The sequence below is a fragment of the Dermacentor silvarum genome, chromosome 2 (genome assembly GCF_013339745.2).
Source record: "Dermacentor silvarum isolate Dsil-2018 chromosome 2, BIME_Dsil_1.4, whole genome shotgun sequence".
In the NCBI taxonomy this organism is placed as follows: domain Eukaryota; kingdom Metazoa; phylum Arthropoda; class Arachnida; order Ixodida; family Ixodidae; genus Dermacentor; species Dermacentor silvarum.
The window spans coordinates 243,956,994-243,982,762 of NC_051155.1; the positions used below are offsets into that span (position 1 = coordinate 243,956,994).

The window sequence follows — 25,769 nt, forward strand, 5'->3', positions numbered from 1 at the left end:
CGGACGGCATATCTGACACTGAATCATACCGTGTGTCTCCTATATTTTTAAGGTGACCGTGGGGAAAACATTCCTCGAAATTTTACCCCACATAATGAATGCATCCCTTAACCTTGTAAAACATTTTCCAGGAAAAAAGTGTGATCATTATGCGAGTAAATACGGTAATATAGCACAGGTGCAGTAAATAGAAAGAGCTGACCTGGCACTTTCACTGTGTCCTCTGCAGCACTTCACACATTGCTTGTGTTCACTAACGATTACTGTTAAAATTTTTTGTTGGAAGTCTTCCCTCATTTTCTCATGAAGAAATGAGCAGTGACACTGAGAACTCACTCATTGTGTGCGCTCGAGGAAAGGACGATGCAATGTATGAACACTATGCACAAAAGCGTATCGCTACTCAATGATGGGACGCTCACGTTTGGGTCCTCTATGAAGTGGAATGTTTATTGTTGCTGGGGCTTTTAGAAGGCACTCCTGGTAGGGGCAGTGAGAAGCTGAAGAAATTGTTCGTAGGTGATTTCATAGCATCTACGTCGAAAAATGGCATCACTATCAAGACATACCAGCGCCTGTTCAATTTGGTGGCCAACATCTGGTGGAGTGTTATAAGATGAAGAAGCAAAACATGCACAACCGCGAAGGTGCTGGTTGGCACGACCACGGGCATTCTATTGCACTTACCACCCAATACAAGTTCTCCAATCTGCTTCACTTGTTACAACTTGTCTCGTCCATAAAGTATCTGGTTACATGTAATCGTTTAATGAAAAAAGTAATTGAATTACAGTGAGTGTTAACAAGTAAAAAAGTCATCGATCAATTACAATACTACCAACAAATGTAATTGATTACAAGTAATTAATTACATGTAACTAGTTATGTACAAGTGTGGTTAAAAATAAACTGCAACATTCTAGTGTTGTGCCTCTGCAATCAACAATGCTGAATAGTTTGCATTTGCATGGCATGGACAAGCTTCCTTGAAGCTATTTTGAAGCTTTAATTATGAATGTTTACACACTCCTATTTCTTTTTTTCTTTTCCGTGTACTGCACACATTTACCAAAACAACTGAGCATTATTTATTTATTTATTTATTTTTATTTGTCTTAGTCACACAACAATTTTCTTCTCATATCTGGACTTATTCACATAGTTTGCAAGGCGTGTGGTACTTTCCTTTGAGCACAATGCACAATCATCGCAACCAACTTCAAATTGACTGCTTGTTCTATTTATTGTACTTCATTAAAAAAAAAAGTTGCTCTAAGTGCCTGATGCTAAATGTGCTGATGTTTGCCTGTCAAGCTACATACATCATATGATGTTAGAGCATTTACACATGCATTTGAGCACTTGATTTCAAGAGCTTTGCATGACTATACTAGGTGCTACCCAAAAGTTCCGGGACTTTGAAAAGCACGGGCAAGCTGAGTGAGGTACACATTTCCGCCGCTAGATGTGGCTAGCAGTATGCCTTGCGGATCAGTGTGCTGAACGACTTGCATCTAAGAAGAAGTACTGTTTTGCGAAGTGTTGTTTTGCAACGCAATGTTTCACTGATTTGGCGCATTTCTTAGCAACCAATAAGGCAGACTTCAAGAAGCGAAGAACTTGCATCAAGTTTCGTTTTAAACTTGGCAAAACTGCAGCAGAAACTCATCGTATGCTACAGGACGCTTTCGGAGTCGACGCCATTAGCCAAAGCAGGACGTTCTTATGGCATAAACGCTTTAAAGAGGGTCGAATGTGTGTTCACGACGATGAACGTTCTGGACATCCGTCAACGAGTGCAACCCCGGAAACGATAGCGGATGTTTGTACGTCTATTCTTGGAAATCACAGGCTAACTATAAGGGATGTCTGCGACATTGTATGACAGTTGTACCGCACAGTTCAGCTAATTTTGTGGGATGTTTTGAACATGAGGCACATTTCTGAAATATTTGTGCCAAGACTGCTCAGTGACAAACAGAAGCTGCACCGTGTTTCTCCCTGTACGGAACTGAAGCAACAAGTCAGAAACAATCCCACATTCCTCTCCAGTGTAATAACCGGGGATGAGACATGTGTTTATGGCTACGATCCTCAAACCAAACAGCAGTCATCACAATGGAAGTCACCAAATTCTCAGCGGCCGCAAAAGGCACGTCAAGTTTGTGGAAATGTGAAATCCACGTTCACTGTTTTTCTTTTTCTGTTTTTTTTTTTTTCCTACATGGATTTGCCCAGAAGGAATTCTTACCTCCTTGACAAACCGGAAATAGCAAGCTTTCTGTGATGTTTTGAGGTGCTTAAGAGAGAGCATTCGTCGCAAGCGTCCGGAGGAGTGGAAGAACTGACTTCTTCATCACGACAACGTGCCCGCTCATACATCACTTGTTGTGTGACAGTTCCTGACTTCCAAACAAATCACAGTACTTCTGCACCCACACTATTCACCTGACCTCGCCCCTTGCGATTTTTTCTTGTTCCCCAAGTTGAAGTTGAGGCTGAAAGGACGTCGCTTTCACACTGTTGAAGAGATCCAGTCGGAATCGCAGGCGGTCCTCAACACACTGTTGCCTGGAGAGCTCCACGAACGCATGAAATCGCGGCATAAACGCGAAGATGGGTGTATACACGCTCAAGGGGACTACTTTGAAGGAGACAGTGCTGATTAGGCGTTATGGTCAACACTTTCTTTTTTACGACTGAAGTCCTGGAACTTTGGGTAGCACCTTGTATTACATTGGGATGTAGAATTAATTTTTTTTGTCATCAATAGCATAGCTGACTGTGTTGCTATTTCGGCTGCTGGTAAGTTGGATTTTCTTCTCTATTTGTATGCATCTCACTCATATGTAACCAATTTTTTTTTTGCATACAGACACGCCTCAAGGGAAGGGCTACCCGATGCACCAAGACAGCTATGAAAGTTATCGCGAATGCTCCCCTCCCATGTCACATGTTGGGGACTGGAATTATCCGCAGGAAGACCGCTACTATCCACATGACTATAACCAAGAAGACAATTGCTGGACTGAAGAGCGTACGACCCCACGTCGCGACCTTCCTCGCCAACCCCAACCCGACGCAAGAGCTGACAGGCGAACCTATGGCGGCTATGACCGAGCTGGCTACTTCAGTGGTGCAGATCGGACTGAACCCTATGCACCATTCTCACCCGTTGATCGACCTTCTGCCATACCAGAGTTTTCTCCGACCCACGATGATGATGATGCTGCCACGTACATAGAATACCCGGATGGGCAAATGGTTGTTGAATACCCAGATGGCAAGGTGGTAGAGTATGCAACAGATTCCGTGGTGCCACGGAAGGATGTTTATGGAGACAGTGCCCCTGCAGATGTTGAGTACAGCACAAGTCGTGCTCTTGGAAAACCACTACCAGAGCCTGAGCCTCCACCTGTTTTGGTGGATGAACCATCGGCTCGACGACCAAGCTTTTATGGTGTGACTGAACCTGAGCGTAGTTTCGAACCATCGAGCCCAGTAGTCAAATCGTCAACATTGACTGTCGAGAAGGAAACGAGAAGGAGGAGCTTCAATGAGCCTTCAAAGCAGTTGACACCTGTCTATGAATCCTCAAGTCCACGAAGCGAGAATGAAGCGGCAACTGAAAGAGGAGGAGGAGGAACAGGGGGAGGATCATTTAGAAGACGACCATTTTACGAGACCAGTGAGCCTGCGACACCATCCTTCGAACCGAGAAGCGAACCCGCGAAGCGGAATGGGTTGGTGCCGCACATAGAGGAGCCGCCATCTCAGCTCACACCCGATGCTGTGGCCCCTGCAGCCGAACCAGTTTCGGAGAAGAAGACGGGCATTTCTGTTACATTCCACGAAGAGAGCAACCGGGTCTACCCTGGCCCATCCGAAGAAATTGTGGTGGAACCGTCTGAACCGGAACCGGCTGCAGCCAAAGCCACTTCCCTGACCGCTTCACTGCTTGGCGATGATGAAAGGCCTCCCTTGGTTGCAGTGACGGCAGAGCCTGGCATGTCGAGGGCAAAATTGCACTGGCTCTCGGCATTCAACCGTATCATCAATCAACTGAATGAGGTCTGTGTCCTTCGAACATCCTTGCATGTGCTTGCCTGCCCAATCTCTTCCAGGTTGCTGCTTAAGTGTTCAGCCCATCCTGGATGATTATATTTTAAATATGCTAATAGATACTGTACTTGGCAGTTTAGGGCAGTTAAATGTTAAATTCTTTCTTTCTTTTTAGAAGTTAAACTCATACATTGTGCAGGAGTAGGAGTCTATTAAAGCATCTTGTCAAGCATGATATAAATCTGTTTGCCTGGAGCCTTTTCTCGATAGTTATTAGGTAATTTACTTTCTTGGGGAATAATATGCCAGAACTCTAAACATTACGTTAATTGGGGCATTCAAACAAGCTATTGTTTTTTTAATTTACCTTCAATTAATTTCAATGTGCAGAAAGCTCTACAAACTGATTTCTGATTACAAAATGAAGTCATAATTTTTAAAAAAGAATTCATGCCTGGCACTTTTCCAAAACCAAATACATTCTTTGAGTTCAAAACATCTGAGATAGTGTTCATTCTCAAACTGCAGCCTTTCCCTCTGTGTGGCTTATGTTTGATGCCACTTCATCAGCAAGGTAAGTCATAGATTGATTGGACCATCAGCAGTCTAATGGCAACTGTTCAGCAAAGTTTGCCATTTGAGAACTTTTCGTGATAATGTTCTGCGTGAACATCGAACTTCAGTACATTGGATGCTTCAACCTGTCAGGGCCTCCTGTAAAAACATTAATGTGCTTGGAAACGCTGTTATATTTCTAGTCAACTTTTAAAAGGAATTACAGATGCTATGGAATCATCTAAAATATCGTCAAGTAATGGCTTCATCCTTTCACTACCGATCTTGAGCGATTGTTGCCCGCTTCAGCTTTGTTGCCTCCTCCAAGTGGTCGACTTTTGAACTGTCATTGCTCAAGTTGTATATTTCAAATATTCCATGCATGGACATTCTACAGTGACTCATGTAGCTGTGCATCCTGGGCAAGCTATATGGAAGGGTCTGTGTACAGGCTGTATGGTTGTATGAAACATGGATAAATATTGGGAATTCATTATGTTCACTGCAACATTGAACGACAATGATGTGCGTCTTAGTCGAAACGAGCCAAAATATGCCAACAGCTGCAGCGGGCCCAGAAAAAAACAAAGCAGAGCAATCTCGTGATGATGGCACGCAGGAGTGATAGCTTCCGGTGCTAAAGGGAAAACAAAATAGAGGGGAAAGGGGGGGCAGAATTCAACATTTAATTGTCAATAACTATGTTTTATCTTTGAATATCTTTCATTATTATTTTTCAATATAGTTTCAATGAAATGGTGACGCACTAGGTAGCAGGAATGTGCAGATATGCGTACACTGTCTTTAAGCCGATTCCTTTCTTCGTTTTCAGTTCTTTTATGCACTGTTAGGTTATTCTCCTCTCCAGGTAGACCTCACAAACTGGTTCGATAGTTTCTCGGTATCTGACTTGAACTTGGTGGTTTCAGCTCAGGGAGAAAGCGAGTTGGGAAATATGAAAGAAAGCAGACGGTGATTCTACAGGGTGCCCAAGTTTACGTTAAAGATATGTGCTTCAAGTGCTTGGCAGATGCCTGTTTGGAAAGCTCTGCCGCCACTGCAGCTGTTCAAATAGCAGACAAACTATGATGCAGGCAATGCTCAGGCTCCGAGAGTTTTGTGCACGTTTTAAGCAAGGAACGCCTGACAAAGCAAGATCGGCTACACAACAAAGGTTCCGCTGTGTCATGTGAGCCCCGATTAGCAAATGTCTCCTTCCAAAATCCAATTTGCATTGAGAAGAGGTGTGCTGGTGTGTTTAACGACCCATTGTAGCGTCGTCAAACTGGTTGGACCATGCTTGAACTGCAGTTACATTGGCTCGAGAATCCTCGACGGTTTCATCCTGTGAGATTATTGACTGCATAAGGAATCGCTTGCTACTTTGCCGAGTCCACAGCTTCGTTTCCGACTACATGGACACACAATCAAAACTTTTCTTTATTAATGTAATTATGGTTCACTCGTGTCTGATGTTTTTTAAATGAATTAATTTGGCGAACGCGTTTGGGTCAGATGAGCAAAGCATATATGCACCTAAAATACAGCGTGCGGCTGTTGGCGAATATTTAGCATGTTCATGTATCAATTAATCTGCTGTAGGGACCTCGTGAATGTTCCTATGGTTATCAACATTTGTGTATCGCTGTGTGTTTTCACTTATTATTAATAATATTAATAATATTAGCAACATCAACAATAATAATAATAATAATATTGTCATTATTATTATTTTCTATTTATTATTTTTATCAGAGTGATGCTTAAATGAAAATCTACTATGTGAAATGAAAATCTACTACTAGGTAGATCCGCAGCGCATAGCTGATGTGCTGTGCTGTACTGACGCGAAAAATAATCATTGTTATTGTCATAGCTGGTGTGTTGGAAATAAAAGAGAGGGTGGATCTTTTGTAAGCGCTGCCTGTACCACGGCCTCTATTTCCATTCCAGCGATTAGAAAGATGTTGCAGCTTTTGTCCTTTTTTAGATGCTGTGCTGGAAAACAACAAAATCGGGCAGTACATTGATAACAGAATTCTAACCCCAGTTTTGATGTCCTTGGCCGTCGCCTAGAACAGCGGACAACGATGTTAAACGTCGATGCGCTCTCTGCTTAGAGGGACATTAACAGGCGAATAAAAAGACAGGGCAGCCTGGCAGCCTGCGTTGGAAGAATCTGTGTTTGTTCGGCAGCTTGAGAAAATGCATGCCAGTCTTTTTGAATTTCCTGCCAGAATGACGCCTCTGTGTACGTCACGCACAACTTTATCTTTGTTTTTTGTTTTCCCCGATTTTGTACTTTTGTGCAAAAAACACCCACAATAGCTGCCAGATTGGGTTTCTATTTCTCCTCGAGTAGAATGCTTTAAGTAATTACCAGTTTGCCCCCTGCCAATAAATTATATGGGTGCCTCGATGCTGGCACCCATATCGAGGCACTCTAGAACTATATAAAGTTAATGTATATGGCCGGGAGCATATATAGCAACTCTAGAATTACAAACGTACCTTCAGCACAGACCTCTTGCTTTTGTGTCAGTTTAGTCCGCCCTTGCTGAAAGTTGTCTTCTTGCCTTTGCTAGAGCTACCGTTCTGGCTTCAGGCATTGACTGAAGGATTAGGTGATCTCCAGTTTCTCGTTAAAAGCTGCAACTGATTATCGCTATCGTTCCTCATTAATATTTTCCCCTTCTGTGTGTATTTACTGAACAGACATTTAATCTGTATTTTGGCACTTTCGGCCAGCTCCTTTTATAAACGCTTCAAGGGGGTGGGTCTAAAATTCCTCGCGTGCTGTCTGGGATTGCACTCAACTTGCTTGCATCCGCCTTACCATCTGAGGCAATTATGGGGCCCTCCGAGTTTTAGGAAACTGGCAGAAGTCGGCCGTAACTCCAAAGGTTTGCGCCATTCCGATTGTGCGATCACAGTCGGGGTGAAAACTTCGCTGGGGATTGCGTAGCTTGGCCGCGTATGTTTGCAGTCAACGACCCTCTTTCTCCGTTGTGGGCATTCTTCGGAGTTGAGGCACTCCAGGTTCTCTGGGGTTTCGTTAACTCCGAACCGTTTATCCTCCGCAGTGTCGCAACGCGTCGAAATTTTCCGCCGGAAGAAGACGTTGCTTTTTAAAAATGTGAAATAATTGACGGCCTGTATACTTGAGAGGACGGTTTCCGAGCCACATCTGGGCACCAAAATTGCGCGAACGTGCGCAGCTGCGCACGAAATCGGTTCCGAGGTGATTCTTGCACCATATCCACGGGAACACTCACTCGGTTCGGATAACCCCCTCCCTCCTCCTCCTTTTTTTATTGCAATAATATCCATTCGCGTCGTTAAGAAACGTTCGTCTGCTGCGTGCTCGGTATAATTCATACTAACGGCAGGTTGAAAGCAAGGTCTGCGAGGTCGTTCGTATATGCTGTCGTATCCAACAAGTATAGCAACATTCAGGTTTTATATTTATTAAAAATCAAATATATACGGTATAGAACTCTGACCTCGCGGCCATTGGCTAGAAAGAGAGGAAAGACAGGCAGGTTAACTAGATGATAAATCCGGTGTGTTACCCTGCACGAAGGTAAGGGAAAAAGAAAATAGCTTTCAAGAGAAAGGAATGGAGAAAAAATGAGTCGCGATACGGAAATCGGCGCACGAAATCCTGAGGCGGCACACGTCACTTTTGCAGTAGAGGTCTAAATTTATAAATAAGTACGGGCGTGGGAAACTTCTAAACATATAGTCAGTTACTCGGTGGGGATGTAGCGCACTCTAAACGAGGGTGAGGACGGGCACAAACATATAGCGTTAGCATATTACAAGAGAGCGCAAAGTGAACACAAAAGAGCGCGAAGGGCAAACATTTCTCCAACGCTTTGGTGTACCCTATTCGAAAACTCTACGAGATTTAGAATAGGAAACTCACACACTACGATTTCAGAAGTTTAAGGTAATTGTTGAAGTTTAAGTTGCGGATTAAGTCTGACTTGGCAAAGTTCGACGAGCGCGATGTGTACTGCTGCTGCCGAATTGAGGAGTTGTTCGTATTATGCGACAAGCGATCAGACACTCTGCCCTGTGTGCGCAGTCAGACTTTCACGCCGTCACTGACATCCTTTGCGGCGGTGCTTTCCTGCACAAGAACTGTAGGACCAGTAGGAGTAACTTTTCTAATGCGGGGGGCCTCCGGAGCGATAAGGTCAGAGGGCAAGGGATTGACCACGGGCTCATTTGCCTGCATGCATGCATACATGCAAGAGCTAGCTTACCAGTTTTCCACGTGGTTTGTTTAAATATGGATCGCGCTCGAGATTAAGGTCGTTTCCGCTGCGCGTAATGGCGCGTGCTGCTTGTACAGAGGTTTCGTTTCCTTCTCACATGAGCACACAGTATTTGCGCAAGCGTGGGTGTCTCATCCTTTCTTTCCTCTATCGGCGCTGCTCCCATCTCTGCTTCTTCGTATCTTGTGGAGAGGATGTGGTCGGTCGGCACCGTTACTTTTCTTTCCTTTGTCTTGGTAAAGAGATTTCTGCGTGAAATGGGATCCTCAATAATCCAGTGTAGTTCATGCGTTATGTTACACATGCAATCAATTTGGGGTCTACATTATGGGAAACTGTGAACGTATGCTATAACTTAACTCAGAGGATCCGAGTTCGAATGCCAGATACGCCATTTAGTTTGCGAGGTGTATTTCGTTTTCACATTTGCGCACAATACATGAGCACAGTGTCATTTGTACGCTTCCAAGCCTTTGTGTGCGCATATCGCAGAAAAAAACAGGCAACAGTGGAATCTGTCACTGCTGCAGTGTTAGTTCCGTTATAACCCATGTTTGTAGTTTACACCCGTCTAATGGCACATAGCATTTGAAAGCCTCGCTGATAACTATGCACGTGCTCCCGTATCTATAGTGCGTGTACGACCGACGCGAAAGAAACTTGAAGGTTTTCCTTTATCCTTCTTTTCTCTTTATTTTTATTTTTTATTTTTTTCAAGTCTGGCATCTGCAGGCTGCCTTTTTCGTGTGCGAGAGACATTCTTTGCTCGACCGACGTCGGTATGCTTGTTCCTTCTCAATATCTGAACCAGAAAAAAAAGAAAAATAGAAAAAAAAGGACAACTTTGCGTTCTCGGATTCCGTGGAGGCGGCGCGCGCGCCCCGAGTCTGCTGGTCGCCCACGCCGCAGGCGGGGAGTTAACGAGGCGTGTTCGCGTTCGCTCGCCTTCGCTCCGGCCGTTTCCCTTCGATGCGTTCGATTCTGCTGATTTGCCTTTGCTTTTTCTGGGTATCTTTTAGTTTCCAAAGCGGCACACATTGCTTATCGATCAGCCCAATCCGTGCTTATGTAACCGTGCTGTGCAGACAGTCGTGACCGGATTCTCATTTTTGAAAGACCCGCAGAAAGAAAGGTTGAGACGTTCATTTTCCCCGCGCTTATCGCTTTCTCTCTTGTTCTCAATCTTTCCCTTTTTTGCGTTGCGCTATGCGATCTTCCGCTGGCCTCTCGTGCCCACATCGCCACTCTTGCACTCTTTCCCATTGGCCAGACCACCTCTTTCGAAACCAGCTTGCGCGATATTACTTCCGAAGATTCTTGGTCAACGGTTCTTGATGAGGTTGGACGAGGTGGCCACACTGATTGCAAAAGCCCGGCCAGCGCGGTAGCAGTTTCCTCCCCGCACCTGGTCTTTTCTTTTTGTCCTTTCTTTTTTATTGCGTCAGCGTGCCTTTCGACATAAAGAAATATTTACAAGTATGGTCTGACACCAAGCGAAACTTTCGTTTATGACCCGCGTGCATGGGTTGGATGCGCGTGATTTTGAAAATTAGGATTCCCAAAGTGACGGCCAAACGCCTCCTTCTGCGGTTATTTCGTGTATTCTTCAGAAACCTAATGGCTATCCTGTTTGTAAACTGAGGACACCGATTGGAGTAAAAGAAGAAGAAAAAGAACGAGAAAAGTGCGAAGGCCTCAAGACGCCCTTATCGGGCAAGCGGATGATACTGTGGCTTTGGACCGAACTGATAGCTCTGTCTACAGAATATGCCTATAAAAAGCCCTACTTTGCGAATCATCTTCCTGTAAAGCTGGATTCGTTTTTTTTTTTCTCGTTCTTATAGCCTAAATTTAGTACTAAAAATCTTAACTATAGGTTGCCAAGGAAAGCTTGCTACACTGCCGCTGAACTCAACGAGCAAGCATTCATACAGAGGAGCTTTCGAGTAAATTTTGAAAGAGATCTGATACCCTGTTCTGTGAAAGTCCTTTCAAAACTCGACCACCTATTCGTATCTTGAGTCCTTGACCGATACCCACTGGGCCTGCAGCGTAGCGTACCTGTTGATACGAATCGTGTCTGGAACATGCCGAAAGCATCGTGAATCATTCAGTTTTATTGCGATAGCAATTATATGGACACTCTAAGCGCATTTCTGTCGTCGTCGCCGTCGCCGTGAGGTTCCGTATAAAGTCCAACGCCGTACGCTGTGTGTGCGAGTGAAAGCGTACGAGGGGACGCGGGTCAATGTAGCGAACACGAGGGAGGAAGGCAGGCGGAAGCGCGCGGTCGTCTTTCGGGCGCGCGAGGCACGGGGGCGAGACGACGGAGAGGGAGGGGAGAAGTGCGTTCTGCTCCGTCGGCTGCTGCTCGTATAGACCGTTTTATTGCGATAACAATTATATGACACTTCAACCGGATTTCTGCCGTCGCCGTCGCCGTGAGGTTCCGTATAGATTCCAAGGGCGATAAAATCGTCGCCGCGCGCCGTATGCGCGAGCGAAAGAGCGCGGGGGACGCGCGCTATCACGGAGGGTGAAATCCCCCGCGCGCTATCACGGAGAGCGAACGCACGGTGGAAAGCAAACGCAACCGTCGCCCGAAAGGCTGTGGGGGTATGGGAGGGAGGGAGGCGGGGCGGCGCTGTGCTCCGGCACCAAATAAAGCCCGCACCAAAGGCGTATCTTGCCGCTCAATCTCCCACGCGAAAGCAAGAAACGGAAAGAGGGGGGGGGGGGGGGGAGCAGCTTCTCCTCTGCCAACAACTTCTCCTTTGCCCGGCGGTGCCGGTCGCCCGCACCGTCTCTTATCTCCACACGGCTCTGACCTCTGTATGCTCTGTGCATTCGCCGCTCAGTTTCCGTTGAAGCGATAGACCGCGCGAACCTGCGCTTGCTGCCAGCGTTTTGACAGTCGTTGGCTGCGGTCATTCAGTGTGATCTATTCATGTTTGCTTGTGCGCTGACACCACGATTGTTAATTCAGTTTGTAAGCCAATGTGTATAAGTTTATGAAGCCGATAAAACTACTATCCCTACTCCGAATTGCCCTATACTAATTTGCTATCGCAATCGATGCTTCGCCTTTCGGGCGAAACTGCGACATTTTTTTTTTTTTTCATGGGCGCCGCCATTGCGTAGGCAGTAGCGCCATCTATGGGCAGTTGGCATGCTGGCTTGGGCGAACGCCCGTGTTGTATGCTGTGGTATAGGCTCGGCGGCAGTTTCTGGTGGATTTTTTCGCACTCGCGCGGTCTATTTAGCATGAAATGGCGTCTTCTACGTGGGGAACGGTGCTGTGAGGCGTAGTGAAGGAATTTAAGTGTGAAGTAATTAAGCGGTTGGAGTAACTGCTGGTGTTAGGGCGGACGCGTAGCACCCAGCGCGAGGTGCGTGCGTTTGTTTGAGCTTACAATCAGCCTCGGATATCAGTTATGTATTTCTGAAAATTCGTTTCACGAATGTTACCTTACTGCAGCATTCTCAGCACTGTAATTATAAGCTCTGGTTTAACTGCAACGAGTATAGTTACGAAACATTTGACGATCCTAACAGCGTGGGTATACCGTTCTGCTGGAGAATAAGTCGTGCTGTTTTCTTTGACAAGCGCTCAAGTGTAGATACATGTGTAGATACATTGGGCGACTGCCTTGTTTGCTGGGCAAGGTTTCCGCCTACAAATAAAATAGTTTGGTTAATAATAACCTCATACCGTACAGTTTGAATCGCACTTTTCGATTGGTCGAACGATCAGCTGCAGACTGTGCGAGCGCCCGAGTCAGTACTAAATGCTGTGTTATAGATCTGTTTGTTCTATATGGCGTATGTTCCAAGTGGTCCAAGCATGCGGCACTTCCATGCGGAGTCTTATTGCGTCGTTATCCCATGTTCTGTTTTATTTTGCCGCGAAAGGAGGACATATGAACTCTTTTTTTTTTTTTCAGTCTCCTAATTCAGTCATTTACGACGCCTTCACCCACGTTACGGAAATTGTGTACCTACAAATAGCTGTCGGATTCTCTTTATGCGATCCCCTTTGTATATTGTGCCTTAAAGGCAATGCCGATCTAAGCACGAAGCAATTGTGTGTATCATGTTGGTTTGCCAACCGCAGTGCTCGCTGTATTGAGCAAAGCCTTCGGCCTCTTGCAGGAGGCTAACGTAGACATAGTGATTTGAAGTCTACTAGACTTAAAATGCGTGAGAACGATGCCGGTGGCTGATGGAAATGTTTCACAACAACACTTCGTCGAGTGAAAACCGATACATCCAACATAGTTCACAACACATACACACACCGCGGCTGATGATGCGCGTCGCATTTTTGCATATCCGAGAGAAATTTCCAGATACGTAGCTACTGCTGCGCCTAAAGGCTACACAGTGGTTGTCCGACGACCTCGTAAGAACTGACATCCCATAAATTGCACTCAGAACTAGCTAAAACACCTCCAAATCGTTCCGCAGCGCGCGACCGGCACCACATTCAAGCCGCGCCGCGCCGGCTCGCCCAAGCCAGAGAGGAGGAAAGGCTCGTCGCGCGCCCTTTCCTCCTCGCCCGATGAAAAGGTCTATAGAGCGGCCGCGCCGTATCTTGAGAGCGATCTGCGATGCGGGCGAAGTGCGCGCCCGCGCGGGCCTCATCTTCAAAGCGATCTGCGATGGGGACTAAGTGCATGCGCCGAGTGCCGGTAGCTTCGTATGCGCTCTGCTTTCGACGTTAAGTTCGCGTTGAAGCGAGACGAGAGACAGCGCGAAGGTCCATTTTCCCGCTGCTGCTGGCGCGCTTTCTCACTCCGGCGTTTTCACAGCTAGTTTCCGCGGTCATTGAGCGAGATGTGCTCATGGTTAACTGTGCGCGCGTGACCCGTGCTTGTCTATTTAGTTAGTAAGCGAATGTTTACAACTTTATATGGCCTATTAAATTACTATCCTTGCTTCGTATAGCTCTCCACTAATCTGCTATCGCAATCGATGCTTCGCCTTTCGGGCGAAACTGCAACTTTTTGTTTCAACCAAGGCACGGATAAATAGCGGTACATTTGCTACTAATAAGGTCCCTGTCCTGGCTAACACGGGTAATTCGATCACTATAAACACTGATTGTCAGAAGGAAGTTTTGTCGTGAATACTTGTAATAATAGTCGTGGTATTGCGTCACGGAGCTACACAAGTGGGTCACGAGGGGCGCCGTAGCCGACTGGACTGGAGTAATTTCAATTACTCCTGACCCGTCGGGCACTGCGCAATTATTTCTATCTACGTTATCTAACGTACTCAGAAATCTTATACTTCACTGCAGTGTGTGCACTGGTGGCGTCAGTAATTATTTGTTAGACTGTCCCGACTTTGATACAGAACGTAACGTGGTAATTAGATGGACTCAAGCTCGAAATAACCCGACTCACACGCGCAACCGAAATTTTGTTCTCGTGAGGGCACTGGACACTTAAGTGAGACGGGCGTTTCGGCTCCTCCTAAGATTCCTCCGCGATACTTAACTGGAGTGTGAGCGGGGAACCCTGTTGGTGTGCGTGGTGCAACAGGACGACGCGGAGTGGATGGCGCGCAGTCTGTCTCGCCCCAGTTAAATCAGGGCATTTATGCGATGAACAGTGTTAGAGTAAAGAATGTTGATTGGGGCTTGCTTCGGGACTTGCTCCGTCAGGGAGTTGTCGAAACGTAGGCTCCAACGACATTTCTTGTTCGGCCACTGTTCATCGCTTCAAGCCTCCGTCCTCCTGTGAACTTCTCTCAAGGTCAGATGCCTTTATGTCGCTTACCGGAGCTGCCTTTTGTTGCTTTGTGCATTGTGACGGGCTTCAGACTCTAGCGCTCTTGGCAGTGGCGTTTGGGCGGAACAGTTGCTGGCATCTTTTGCAAAACTATGTCGGCCGTGCATCAATAGCACTGCTCCTCCTCTACTGCAGGCGCGTTTGGGCATTATTACGCCGTCGCAACGCTGCCGGCGTGCATGGTCGAAAAATCGAACCCGTGGCCTTTGGCTCAAAAGCGGAGGATTGTACTGTATCCAATGAGTCGCCATGGCGGGTTTTGTCATGACAGTTGATATATTACCATCCGTTTAACTGTAAGTATATTGGTCGTTCCTTTTACGCCTTTAGTTCGTCACTGATTTGCCCTCGTACGTAAATCGGACGCTCCCTATCTCTGTAGTCCCTGTATTGCGTTTCCGCCCGGGCTACGAAAAAAAATGATACCGCCATGGAAATGCACATAGATGAGAAAATTCGATTCACTGCTGTCGCAAATGCCAAGAAGCAAAATATGGAATCTTTGCGGGAAAAGACAGAAAGTAAGTAAGTAAAAAAAAAAAGGGGGGGGGCAAGACAATATGGGTGATGAAGTGAGAATGAATGCGGAGTTTCCATTCCGTGTTATAGCCGGATGACGAAGGGCGCCGAACCTTCTCCGTGGGTGCTTGCAAGAGTGCTTCGGTGTCGGCGCGAAAGCGGCACGGGCAGCTCCGAACCTCTCTGCGAGGCTCCTCTCTAGGATTAATCCGCGAGTGAAACGCTCGTATAAAAGCGCACAACCGGCTCGCATAGAGTTGGCATATGGGTGCTCTGAAACAACGGAGCTGTCTGGTAGCGGTCGAAGAGCTAACATTTTTCTTCTCTTGGTATCGGTAAATGTGTTGCGATTTCTGTATTCCAAATGCACGTCTCAGCTATAGTGTTTCTTCTTTTCTTTTTTTTTTTTTTTTTTTTTTTCATTTTGCATACGTTCGCAACACTTGACGCAATATCTTGACTCATAATGCGCTTGACATGACGTACCCGCGTAGCGTAAGTTTGGGAGCAATTACGTCGTTTACTTCGTACCGTGGGCTTTATTTTGGCACCATCGCTTAATTAGCACGCTGACTTTCGCAGATCGAGGCGGGAATGAGCGTGCAGTCGAACCAGAATACAACGAACTTGGATAAAGCGAATGATGGTCTATATCGAACACGCGAAACTTGTTGACAAATACTCATGTAATATAACTCCCTTCTAACGAAGTGGACATTATATAAATCAAACTCTGGGCATACGCTGCTAGCGTCATCACACCCATTGAACGTGTCGTTCATACCCCCCCCCCCCCCCCCCCCCCCTGACGCTGTAGGGCGCACTTTCTGCGGTGCATGTGCTGCGACGGCACTGTGTCGACGTCGACATTGAGGGACGTGTATTGGAGCAGGTCTACGGCAATCTCGCGCATCGAAAACGACGTTCTTAGTTGACGCTTAAAAACAGTTCAGGGCACAGGCATACATTACCGCTTACTACGCATAGTTTTGTTGTCTATGCATTGATTCCTTTATTTTCTTTACATACGGGAGTATAACGAATGCGCATGTAATGAACAACTCAACATTTTTATTCGCCATGAGTGATTTTCGGTATATCTGCAGTTACCTGATATATAGAACTATATTTAACGCATAATCCTTTTCATCATTACCGGACACGACTGTTCTATCAGCTTTTAGCGGTGCTGAAACTGAAAAGATTACGATAGCGGTTGGTGACCGGGCGTTACAGTAAAGATCGCGAAACTGTGATCTCATACATCCACAAGAACGTAATAATGTCATGCGGTCGCGTGTCCTGACAACTTTGTTTAGAAGCACGTAGCTCACTTATTGCGCTGCTTTATACCAATCGATTCTTAAGAAAGAGGCTACTGTAAGTTAACTAATTTGTTCTAAAAAGCCGCCTCCCTACTTCATTTTTATGCATCGGGCACTGCTGCCTTAAGAAATTATATTGTCCTGAGCAACCGGCACATGCTATTCACTGCTGTTGGCCTGAGCTTCCGAACTGTGTCACGAGGTTTAAATTTACAGGCCAGTTTCATTAAAGCCCCGTTTCAGATAGTGTGCATATAGAGCAGCCTCCGCGCAATTTTTTATTTGCTTGAATTATGAGTGGATTCGTCACGAAAAGTCCGCACAAATGGATGCCGAAATCAAAATTAAAAAAATATATATGCAGCATTACCGCTTACCGAAAGGGACGCATGAGCCAGAACAGTGAGAGGTCAACGGCTCCTCGGCATGAATTCCGAGATTAGGGGGCGCCCGCGGATGCCTGTGCCGCGCTGAGAAGTCTCGGAGGCGGCGTTCTGGTACTTACGTTATATCCGCCAATCACCAAGTGCACGCCTCGTCTGCCTAGTCACTATTCAAAGGCTGCTATAATAAAAGAATCAGGCAATAACCAGGTCTAGAGTTTTGCCAAGGTAGATTCATTATTGCGGGCTACTTACTTATAACCAATTTAGCCAAAGTGAAATTTTGTTGCAGTTGACCTTTAGGTCTGAAAGCAACGCCGAAATTCTGACAAGCTTTCTCGGCAGCGTTGCAGGGTCCCTTTAATGAGGGGCCGTCGTGGAGGGTTCCAGTTTAATTTTGACTGCCTAGAATTCTTTAACGTGCACCCAAAGCGCGGTACATTAGCCTTTTTGCATTCCGCCCCACATCTGAACGCGACCTTTGCGTCCGGGAATCGAACCCGCGTCCTCGTTGCGCATCAGAACGCATTAACTGGGCCAACGCTACCAATAAGCGGCACACTGAATGGATGTGGTGGATGCCAAATGCCTTACTTCCCATGCAGCGGAATACCTGCAGCTATTATTTTGCTCTTTATTGTATCTTTCCCGGTTGAGTATTACTTAGAGCGCAGCCCTTAGGCGCCCGTTTCTGCGGCGAGCGTCGGCGTTTTTCTCGTAACCGAGCGAACGAGCGAAGAATGAAAGCCAATGCAGAGATGGAAGATAGCGAAGAGAGTGCGAGGAGGAGGAGAGTATTGCGAAAGCGTGAGAAGAAAAGCGTAGTGCCGCGCAAGACGGGCTTTGCGGCGACGATGGCTACGAGATGGCGCCGCATGAGCGGAGCTCTGTCTGCGGCTGCAGTTGTGAATCGCGCTCACGCGTCACCCACGCGCTGCCTCGCGCGATCCCCCGATTAGCGAGGCAGTCGCGCCACACTTCGCTCCGTTTGCAACGTACCGCACGAGACAGATTGTCGGCGCCAGCGAATAGATCGCGAAATGAAAACACATATAGAGCTGCGCTAAAATTTCGAATTAGGGAATCGTAATCGTCGGTGATATTTTTTTTTTTTACTTTTTCGTTCAGCGCGTGTACTTTTCTCTTTCCTAGGCGCTTCAGTTCTTGCGGGCACTAGTGAGCTTTTCCGTGGTGCCTTCAGGAGCCTTCACATTTATGCCGCTTCAGTGTCACGAGTCAGAGAGAGAAGGGCAGGGGGTTTAACAGAGGGCATGAAATTGACCCGCCGCTTTCGACCTCGCATGTAGAGGAGAAACAGGGAATGGTTCCTGCTGAGTGCTTTCGCGAGGCAGAGAGTTATGCGGCTCGGTGTTCGTGCGCGAAGGGGTTAGAAGCTTGTTGCCCTCGCTTCGCGAAGTGGATGAGAGTGGCAGTCACGGGCATTGTGCTGCGGCGAAAGCGGCGCAGCCTATTCAAGCCAGATTGCGAGAGGCGTCGACTCGTTCGTGTGCGGAGCTCATTAAACGAGTCTATTCTACGCTCATTGTTCAAGCCATCTTCGAGGGTTTTTTCTTTCTTTTGATTGCTGTATAGTTATTTCCGTGTCCGTGTTACGTACCGTACCTGGGTATTATGGGGACGAGGTTCGCGGAGCTTTCCTCGAGCTGAGCCAAAGGATCGTGAAAGGTAGCTGAGGTCACGAAAGGCGGGTTGAGTCTGACTGGCTCGCGGTGAGGGACGTTCATAAGAGTGGGGCACGTTCATAAGAGTGGGGCACGCTTCGACCGCTGCTTTTTTATTTTGCCCGCATGTGTCCGTGGAACCTCTTCGCTTCCGCTGCGGAGGCTGTAAGTGCAAGACCCTGAATTAATTTTTTTTCAGTCGATTTTTGTTTTTGTTTGTACTAAGTTTTGTAGCTGCTATAAAACGAAGACGCGGACCCGTGTAAGGATCAGCTAAGTTACTCTAGGCTCCACCATTTTTCAAATCTCGCACCCTCCAGACAGTGACGAAATAAGCAGCAATAGCAGCTCTGTCCGTAGCTTGCGTGCACAAAAGTCGAAAGGGGCTTCGCTTCGTTCGAAGCACTGGCGGCACGGACTCGCATAGTTAATTATGCCTTGTTATCGCACAACTTTCGCTCTTAACACATTGTAGAGTGCTCAGTTCGAGAGCGTACGCGAACGCCCCTTGCACATGGCATCACGTACGCTAACACTTAATTAAAGGATCGCTCGAGCGATTTTTCTCATATCTATATAAGATAATCCTTCAGTATCTCCCACGCTCGTTAGCGCTGTGCATTGTCTGGTGGAGACGCTGTGAACATGGTATAGCGGCAGGCACGTATGTGTCTGAATTTCCTCATCCTTGAACAGCTTCATGTTCACGCTAACCAGGTATAGTCGGCATTCCGGATGCATGAAGGGTATGCACGCTTCACGCTTATGTTCTTTTCAACGTGCGCGTGCCAGCGTCCCGTATAACGGACGTGGCTTGCTGATGATTATCACCGAGCTGAAACGTATCGGGTTTGCGGATTATCTTTAGCAAGACATGTCGCGTTCGTTGCAAATAAATTCGCTTCAAAACAAGTGCAGCCTCCATCGGATTGCGAACGACGCGTTGGAGCTTTTGTTTTCTCATCTTACCTGGTTTCTGTTCTGGTCGTCGCCGCTGCCTCCGCCGCTGCTTCAGTAAAAGGCTGCTTGTGGTATGTAGTGTCCTTGCCGCGTGGGAAGAAGCGGTGTTCGCCTTTCACCTGAAGTCATTTCGTTGAGACAGGAACGGCGATCCGATTCGAATTTGTGCAAATTGAGGCAGAAAAAAAAAAAAAAGACTGGAGCTTTAAAAGGCAGTCAAGAGTTCTAGCGTTGCCTGCACCATGGCAGCTGATAAATGTTCGTCGGCACCGGCGCTCTAAGATTCTTACTTTGCTCCGTCAACTTTTCAGAAGCTTAGGCCGATCGAGAAGTGGAAAGAAGAAACAAGGTCCTCATTCGTCAAACTACGCGATGCGTCTTTTTTTTTTTTTTTTTTTATTAAACGTTCTTTATTTCCTAAAGCAAGTTCTCGGCCTAGCCATAGTGGGTGCAGACGGTATCTCTCCTGCGCAGCAAAAGTATAGAAAAGGTGACGCAGGAAGAAAATGGCGGGCAAACTGGCGCGTGGGCCGAACACCAAACACGTCCTTCGCGTGGTGTTGGTGCAGTGCACGTCATAAATTACCCCTTCCCTATTCCATGTGAAGTGCCACCGATGTGCGTGTGCTTCACGTGGCAGTAAATAAAAGTTCGGTTCATGCGGCGCCGCCACTAGAGAGAGTAGAAAAGTAAAAACAAAACAAAGACAAAACAAATACAAACCAAAAAAAAAAAAAAAACGAAAGCAGAACAACGGTAGTACAGAGCAGAGACTTCGTAAACGCAAGGCCGATGTTGTCTTTTTGATCTAATGCTAAAGAATCACTGCGTCACCTGTTTTCTTCGCATCGGGTGCATTAATACACGCCGGTAGCGTAGGCATAGCGGCTGTTGCTGGCACACGTCGCATTCCATTAACTGTGCAAGCCTCTGTTTTCCGTCTTTCGTCAGTGCGCTGTTAAAGTAGCTCCTAGACGAACGCCTGTCTTTTTGGACATTTAGGGAGGATGTTTGACAAACGTCTGTCGCACACAACTTAAAACCAAAGGTGAGCCGTTGGGGTAACATGCATGCGCATATAACCTAAGGACCACATAACATAAGAATATGAAAACGCGGGTCGGCTACTGATCGAACTTTTAACCTTCCCGTTAGGCACCACACGCTCAAGCTTTCCATATACGGACAGGAGCGCCAGACCATACGGCAGAGGCAGAGGCAACCAGAGGAAGCATATAATGTAGGGGACGTTACGCGTTCACTGTGCTCTCTGGCCATCGTTCATCTCGAGGCAGGAGTTTCCGCGTCCTGCAAACGGTATGGCACGACAGCTCGTTACCGTGAATGACTATATGCCCACGATAATTGCATTCTAACACTGCCGCTGCGGATGGGGCAAGTCGTCGCTTTCGAGTTCAAGCATGCCACGATACGGGCGCGCGTGTGTTGCTGTTCAGAGTGTCGTCTTGTTTCTGTGTTAGTCCAAGCAGCTGTCGTCACCACTCGGAGGAAGCCGAACTGTAGCCGCAACGCCACTTAACCGGTGCCTTTACACGCTGCATGAGAAAGCGTATACCTCGGATCGTTAGTGGGCTGCTGTATATATAGGTCCAAACTATTCTCGTTTTGTTTGACTCTGCTCGGCCTCCTTGCGTTCGTTCGGAGGACATGGCTCGCTCAAAGGGGGCTCAGCTGCGCCGCCGCCAGCGGGTTTCTGCCCTCAGCCCCCTTATCCTAGGCGACCGTACGTAAGAGGCGGCCACCAGGGAGCTGTGGCCTATCGCTTGCCTACTGTGAGCTTTAGGACTCGGGTTTGCGTTCCGCTCTTGCCGCCGGAGATATTCGCCGGGCGGGTCATTATGCTGCTCTTGGGCGAAAGTGCCTGGCCTCTTATCCTGCCTCCCCTGGCGTCGGAGAAAGAGCACGCTCCGTTCCTTGCCGAGAGACCGCACGAGCCGCAGATGTTCCAGCCCAACAGAGAAAACGACTTCGCAAATTAGTCAGCGATTGACCAGGTTAGTTCTTCGGTCTTGTAGGGCACGCTGGTCCCTTCGGCTTAGATTTTCCCCCTTTCGTGCTTGGTTTATCCGCACTGCTTCTACTTCTAGACTTTTCGTGCACCGCGAATACCGCATCTTTCGTTCTTTCTTTCTTTCTCTCTTTGGTTCACCATTCTCCTCAGCGGGAAACTCACACCGCTATGACACATAGTGATGGTGCTGACAACACATTGCGCACGTGTGAGAAATGGCGCTGCGACTTTTACAGCGCAGGCCGTTCGGACGATGTTTACGTGTACAACGTGCCCACTCTATCATTATTATGTCGCCGTGAGGAGGAAGTCACCAGAAAAGTAAACTGTTGCTTCCACGCAAGATCCGCTGTGAGCTATTGTCGCTGTCGCTGTTCGACTGTCACTGTTCTAAGCGCTACAATTGCTGTTTTACTTTGAGTGGCATCATTCCACTTGTTCTGTATGCGCTATCGCGAGGGAACGAAACGCGAACAGCGGAGCGCGTGGCCGTAGCATAAGTGAATGTATAGTGCGCGCCGTCCAGTCATCACCATTGCACAGGCGCGCACGTCCGGTTTGGTTGCGCTTTGCGATGATGCACCCCCTATACTGCGATATTATATTGCGATAGCATTTATATGGACACTTCAAGCGGATTTCTGCCGTCGTCGCCGCCGCCGTGAGGTTTCGTATAAAGTTCAAGGGCGATAAAAGCGTCGCCGCGCGCCGCATGTGCGAGTGAAAGCGCGCGGGGGACGCGCGCTCTCACGGAGAGCGAACGCACGGCGGAGAGCAAACGTGACTTCTTCCGTCGCGCGAAAGGGCGTGGGGGTATGGGAGAGAGGGAGGGGGGCGACGCTGTACTGCGGCACCAAATGCGTATCTTGGAAACGGGCGCAAGTGGAACTAGCGACTCAGTCTCCCACGCGAAAGGAGGAAAGCGGGAAGGCAGCGCGGGAGGGAGGGAGAGGGGCGGCTTCTAGTCTGCCAACTACGTATTTGTACTTCGCGCCGACAGCACCGTATCTTGAAAGCGATCTCCACACGGCTCTGACCTTTGTATGCGCTGTGCTTTCGCCGCTCAGTTTCCGTTGAAGCGATAGATCGCACGAACCTTCGCTCGCTGCTTGCTCACGCCAGCGTTTTGACAGGGGTTGTCTGCGATCATCGAGTGTGATCTATTCTTGTTTGCTTGTGCACGCTGACACCACGCTTGTTAATTCAGTTAGTAAGTGAATGTGTCCAAGTTTATGCAGCCGATAAAACCACTATACCTACTCCGTATAGCTGTCTACTAATTTGCTATCGCAGTTTATGCTTCGCCTCTCGGGCGAAACTGCGACATTTTTTTTTCTGTTTGTACAGTTAGCGCTGTCATCATTACTGCGCCATCACCTTTTCTCGTTTTTAAATAATAGAGAAGTAGAATAGAAACAAAAATATCGCAGTATAAGGGGTGCATCATCGCACAGCGCAATCAAACCGGACGTGCGCGCCTGTCAATGGTGATGACTGGACGGCGCGGCCACGCGCTCCGCTGTTCGCGTTTCTTTCCGTCGCGATAGTACTTGAGGAGCGCAAGCTCACGATTATTAGACACTTTTTACAGCTGTGCTCGCGAACGCTTAGTCAGCGGGATTTGATCGACTGGCTGAAAATGACTGATATGGAACGCGGCCGTCAGCGGTCAGCGCTGGGCCATGATACAGGGTGTTCTTTCGCTCCGACGTCTGGTGGCTCATATAGGCACGTATTTAGAGAGAGAGAGGGAAAAAAAGTGGCGTCTGACAGCGATCTAACTAACGCAGCTTGCAAGCTTGTGGCATTTGTTCTTGGTGCCGAATTACGCAATTCGAAACAATGTGCGTCGAGTGTTGAGGGACCTTACTGATTTCGATCAATCTTTGTGATAATTTTCTATTCTCAAAGTTCTACCTTCAACGGCAGGTAGAATTTAGGTATATCTCTGTTGTACGCAGCAAATATTATTGACATCGGTTTAGCAGTTGGGTAATGAGTGCACTTCGACCTTTCATATGGAAATCGAAATTGTTTCTGAGCTAAAAACACCTTAAAGGTACACTAAAGCGAAAAATATTCTGAGCTGTATAGCCACTCGGTAAAGCGGTTAAGATGGACCACATTCCATTCTAAAACAGCCAAAGAATGAAATTAGCAAGTTTTGGGAATTTTTACTGAGCCACAACGGCAATAATACAAAAAATATTTAAATCCGTGACGTCACTGTGACGCACTGGCGCTGGTGCTACGGCGCGAAATTCGAAAAATTGTACTTTGACCTTTTTCTTGTCTAATACTCAACCTGTTACCGCGAAATGAACAAAAAAAAAAAGAGAGAGAGAGAAAGAGAAAGAAGTTTTGAAGGAATCAGTTTAAGCTGATTTCGCGTTTCTCTTTTGTGTCCCTTTAGTTGTAGACACAGTTTAAGAGGACAGGAAGGTCGGCCTGCCGTGTAGGCCAACCGAGTTCGTGGGTGAGCATGACGTGGGCGTACTCCAACGTCCGTTGAGGCTCCGCAGATTTACGTGCCTCTAACGCAGAAGCAGCTGCTGGGTGGGCGAGTTGAAGTCACGGTGGCGAGGAACACTTTCTGATTATGTCTGTCGCAACGCGAGCGCAATTATATTTGAATCTGAATGCGGGCGGCCTCTTTGTACGTGACTGGCTGCTGGCCTCATTCTTTCTCTGTCGGTTGTGAGGACGTTGACAAACGTAAGCCGTTGATTGGTTTTGGTTTTGACTACGCTTCGCCATGGTTTTGACTGAGGCAGCGGGACTAAGGCAGCGGCGAGCCGCGGCACAGTAGTACTTTATTACGTAAACCGGCGCATTCACAATAAACCAGTTTCGCCGTAAAATGCACAAGAAATTAAGTATGCATGTGATTGAGAGGTGGTGGGCAAAGTCGACTACACGACAACGGCAGTTTCTTGCAGCCACTGGCTCACTGTTGCTACGGCGCGCGGAAAAACGTCTATAATACTCTGAAAGGTGCAAGTTGCAGGGCCACAGGAAGACGCAACAACAAAATGCTGCATTTATTTATTTATTTATTTATTTATTTATTTATTTATTTATTTATTTATTTATTTATTAACCAACTAGTCCAACTTCGGACTTTTGTACCATCTACAAGACATTCGGCGTAATTAACACTTTACATCAATAATCTTGCAGCGTGGGAAGCTTACCGGCGGACCGGCTTACCTACGATGTGACGACGGTATGCAGGTTCGGAGAACTCGACTGAAAGTTATGTTTCCTGGGACGGCTACGACACTTCTTCCGCGCTGAAAGGGGGGGAGACAATGTCGGTTCTCTGTGAAGGCAAGCGGCCGTGCTTGGCTAGATGGATGGGGAAACAGCTTAGCTGTGTCACTCATATGGAAACTATGAGCTGGGTAGCGAATATGATGGAGCTATACAAGCGCGCAAGTCAAGTTAATGAATTATTCTACTGACATGGCTGCAATTTGTGGTAGCTTAGTCCTGCTTTCTAATAGTGAACGGAAGGGAAGCTCACAGTGTGCGGTACTTTCTTTTTCAGCGTAAGTATTGAAATAGCCGTGCGCAGCGCAGTATAAATAGCACGCAGCAATGGCAACATCACAAAAATGTTGTGATGTGATTCCCCGCCCCATAGTTCTATGGGGCGGGGGATCGTGTATACGGAAGAACGTTCTGCTGTACATGTAGGCCTGCTGATTGCTTGAAGTAGCGTTAAACGCCGCTCTTCGATCATGGTTGTGACAATAAGTTCTGTCGCGAAGGATAAAAATTAAGCGCAAAATTAGAGATCACATTTTGTTAGCGGCATTGATACCATATACAATAGGGAATGTAATTGTCCTGCTTTAAAGCACGACAAACTTTACCGGTAAGAAACAGCGATTCAGTGGAACATTGCAGAATTCGATATAGGCTATACTTGGTGGTATATGGTAGCCTCCAATTCCGAGAAGACGTCATTTCGTAACGTCATTCGCTGGTGGGGCAGCACGAAAGAGGCGGAGCTGATGAAGGGCCTCGCAGACGCGTATTGAGTTATACCTCCGCGATCTTTATTTAGCCAAGGGGGTAGTATAGTGTGGTGTTGTTTCAGAGCTCCGCGCTCTCACTGATCGAGCAGTTTCTGGTAAGCCAGCAAAAGAGAGATCGTCTCTCGCATTG

General features: G+C 47.2%; 1 protein-coding gene across 4 annotated transcripts in view; it reads left to right on the plus strand.

Moving 5' to 3' along the window:
• LOC119443015 (protein unc-13 homolog B-like) overlaps positions 1 to 25,769 on the plus strand; it is a 353,237-nt gene that overhangs the window by 39,562 nt on the left and 287,906 nt on the right. For all 4 annotated transcript variants that reach the window (XM_049662517.1, XM_049662516.1, XM_049662519.1 and 1 more), the window contains exon 10: positions 2,876 to 4,071. In XM_049662517.1, coding sequence (XP_049518474.1) covers positions 2,876 to 4,071 — 1,196 coding nt within the window. The remainder of the gene's footprint in view (positions 1 to 2,875; positions 4,072 to 25,769) is intronic.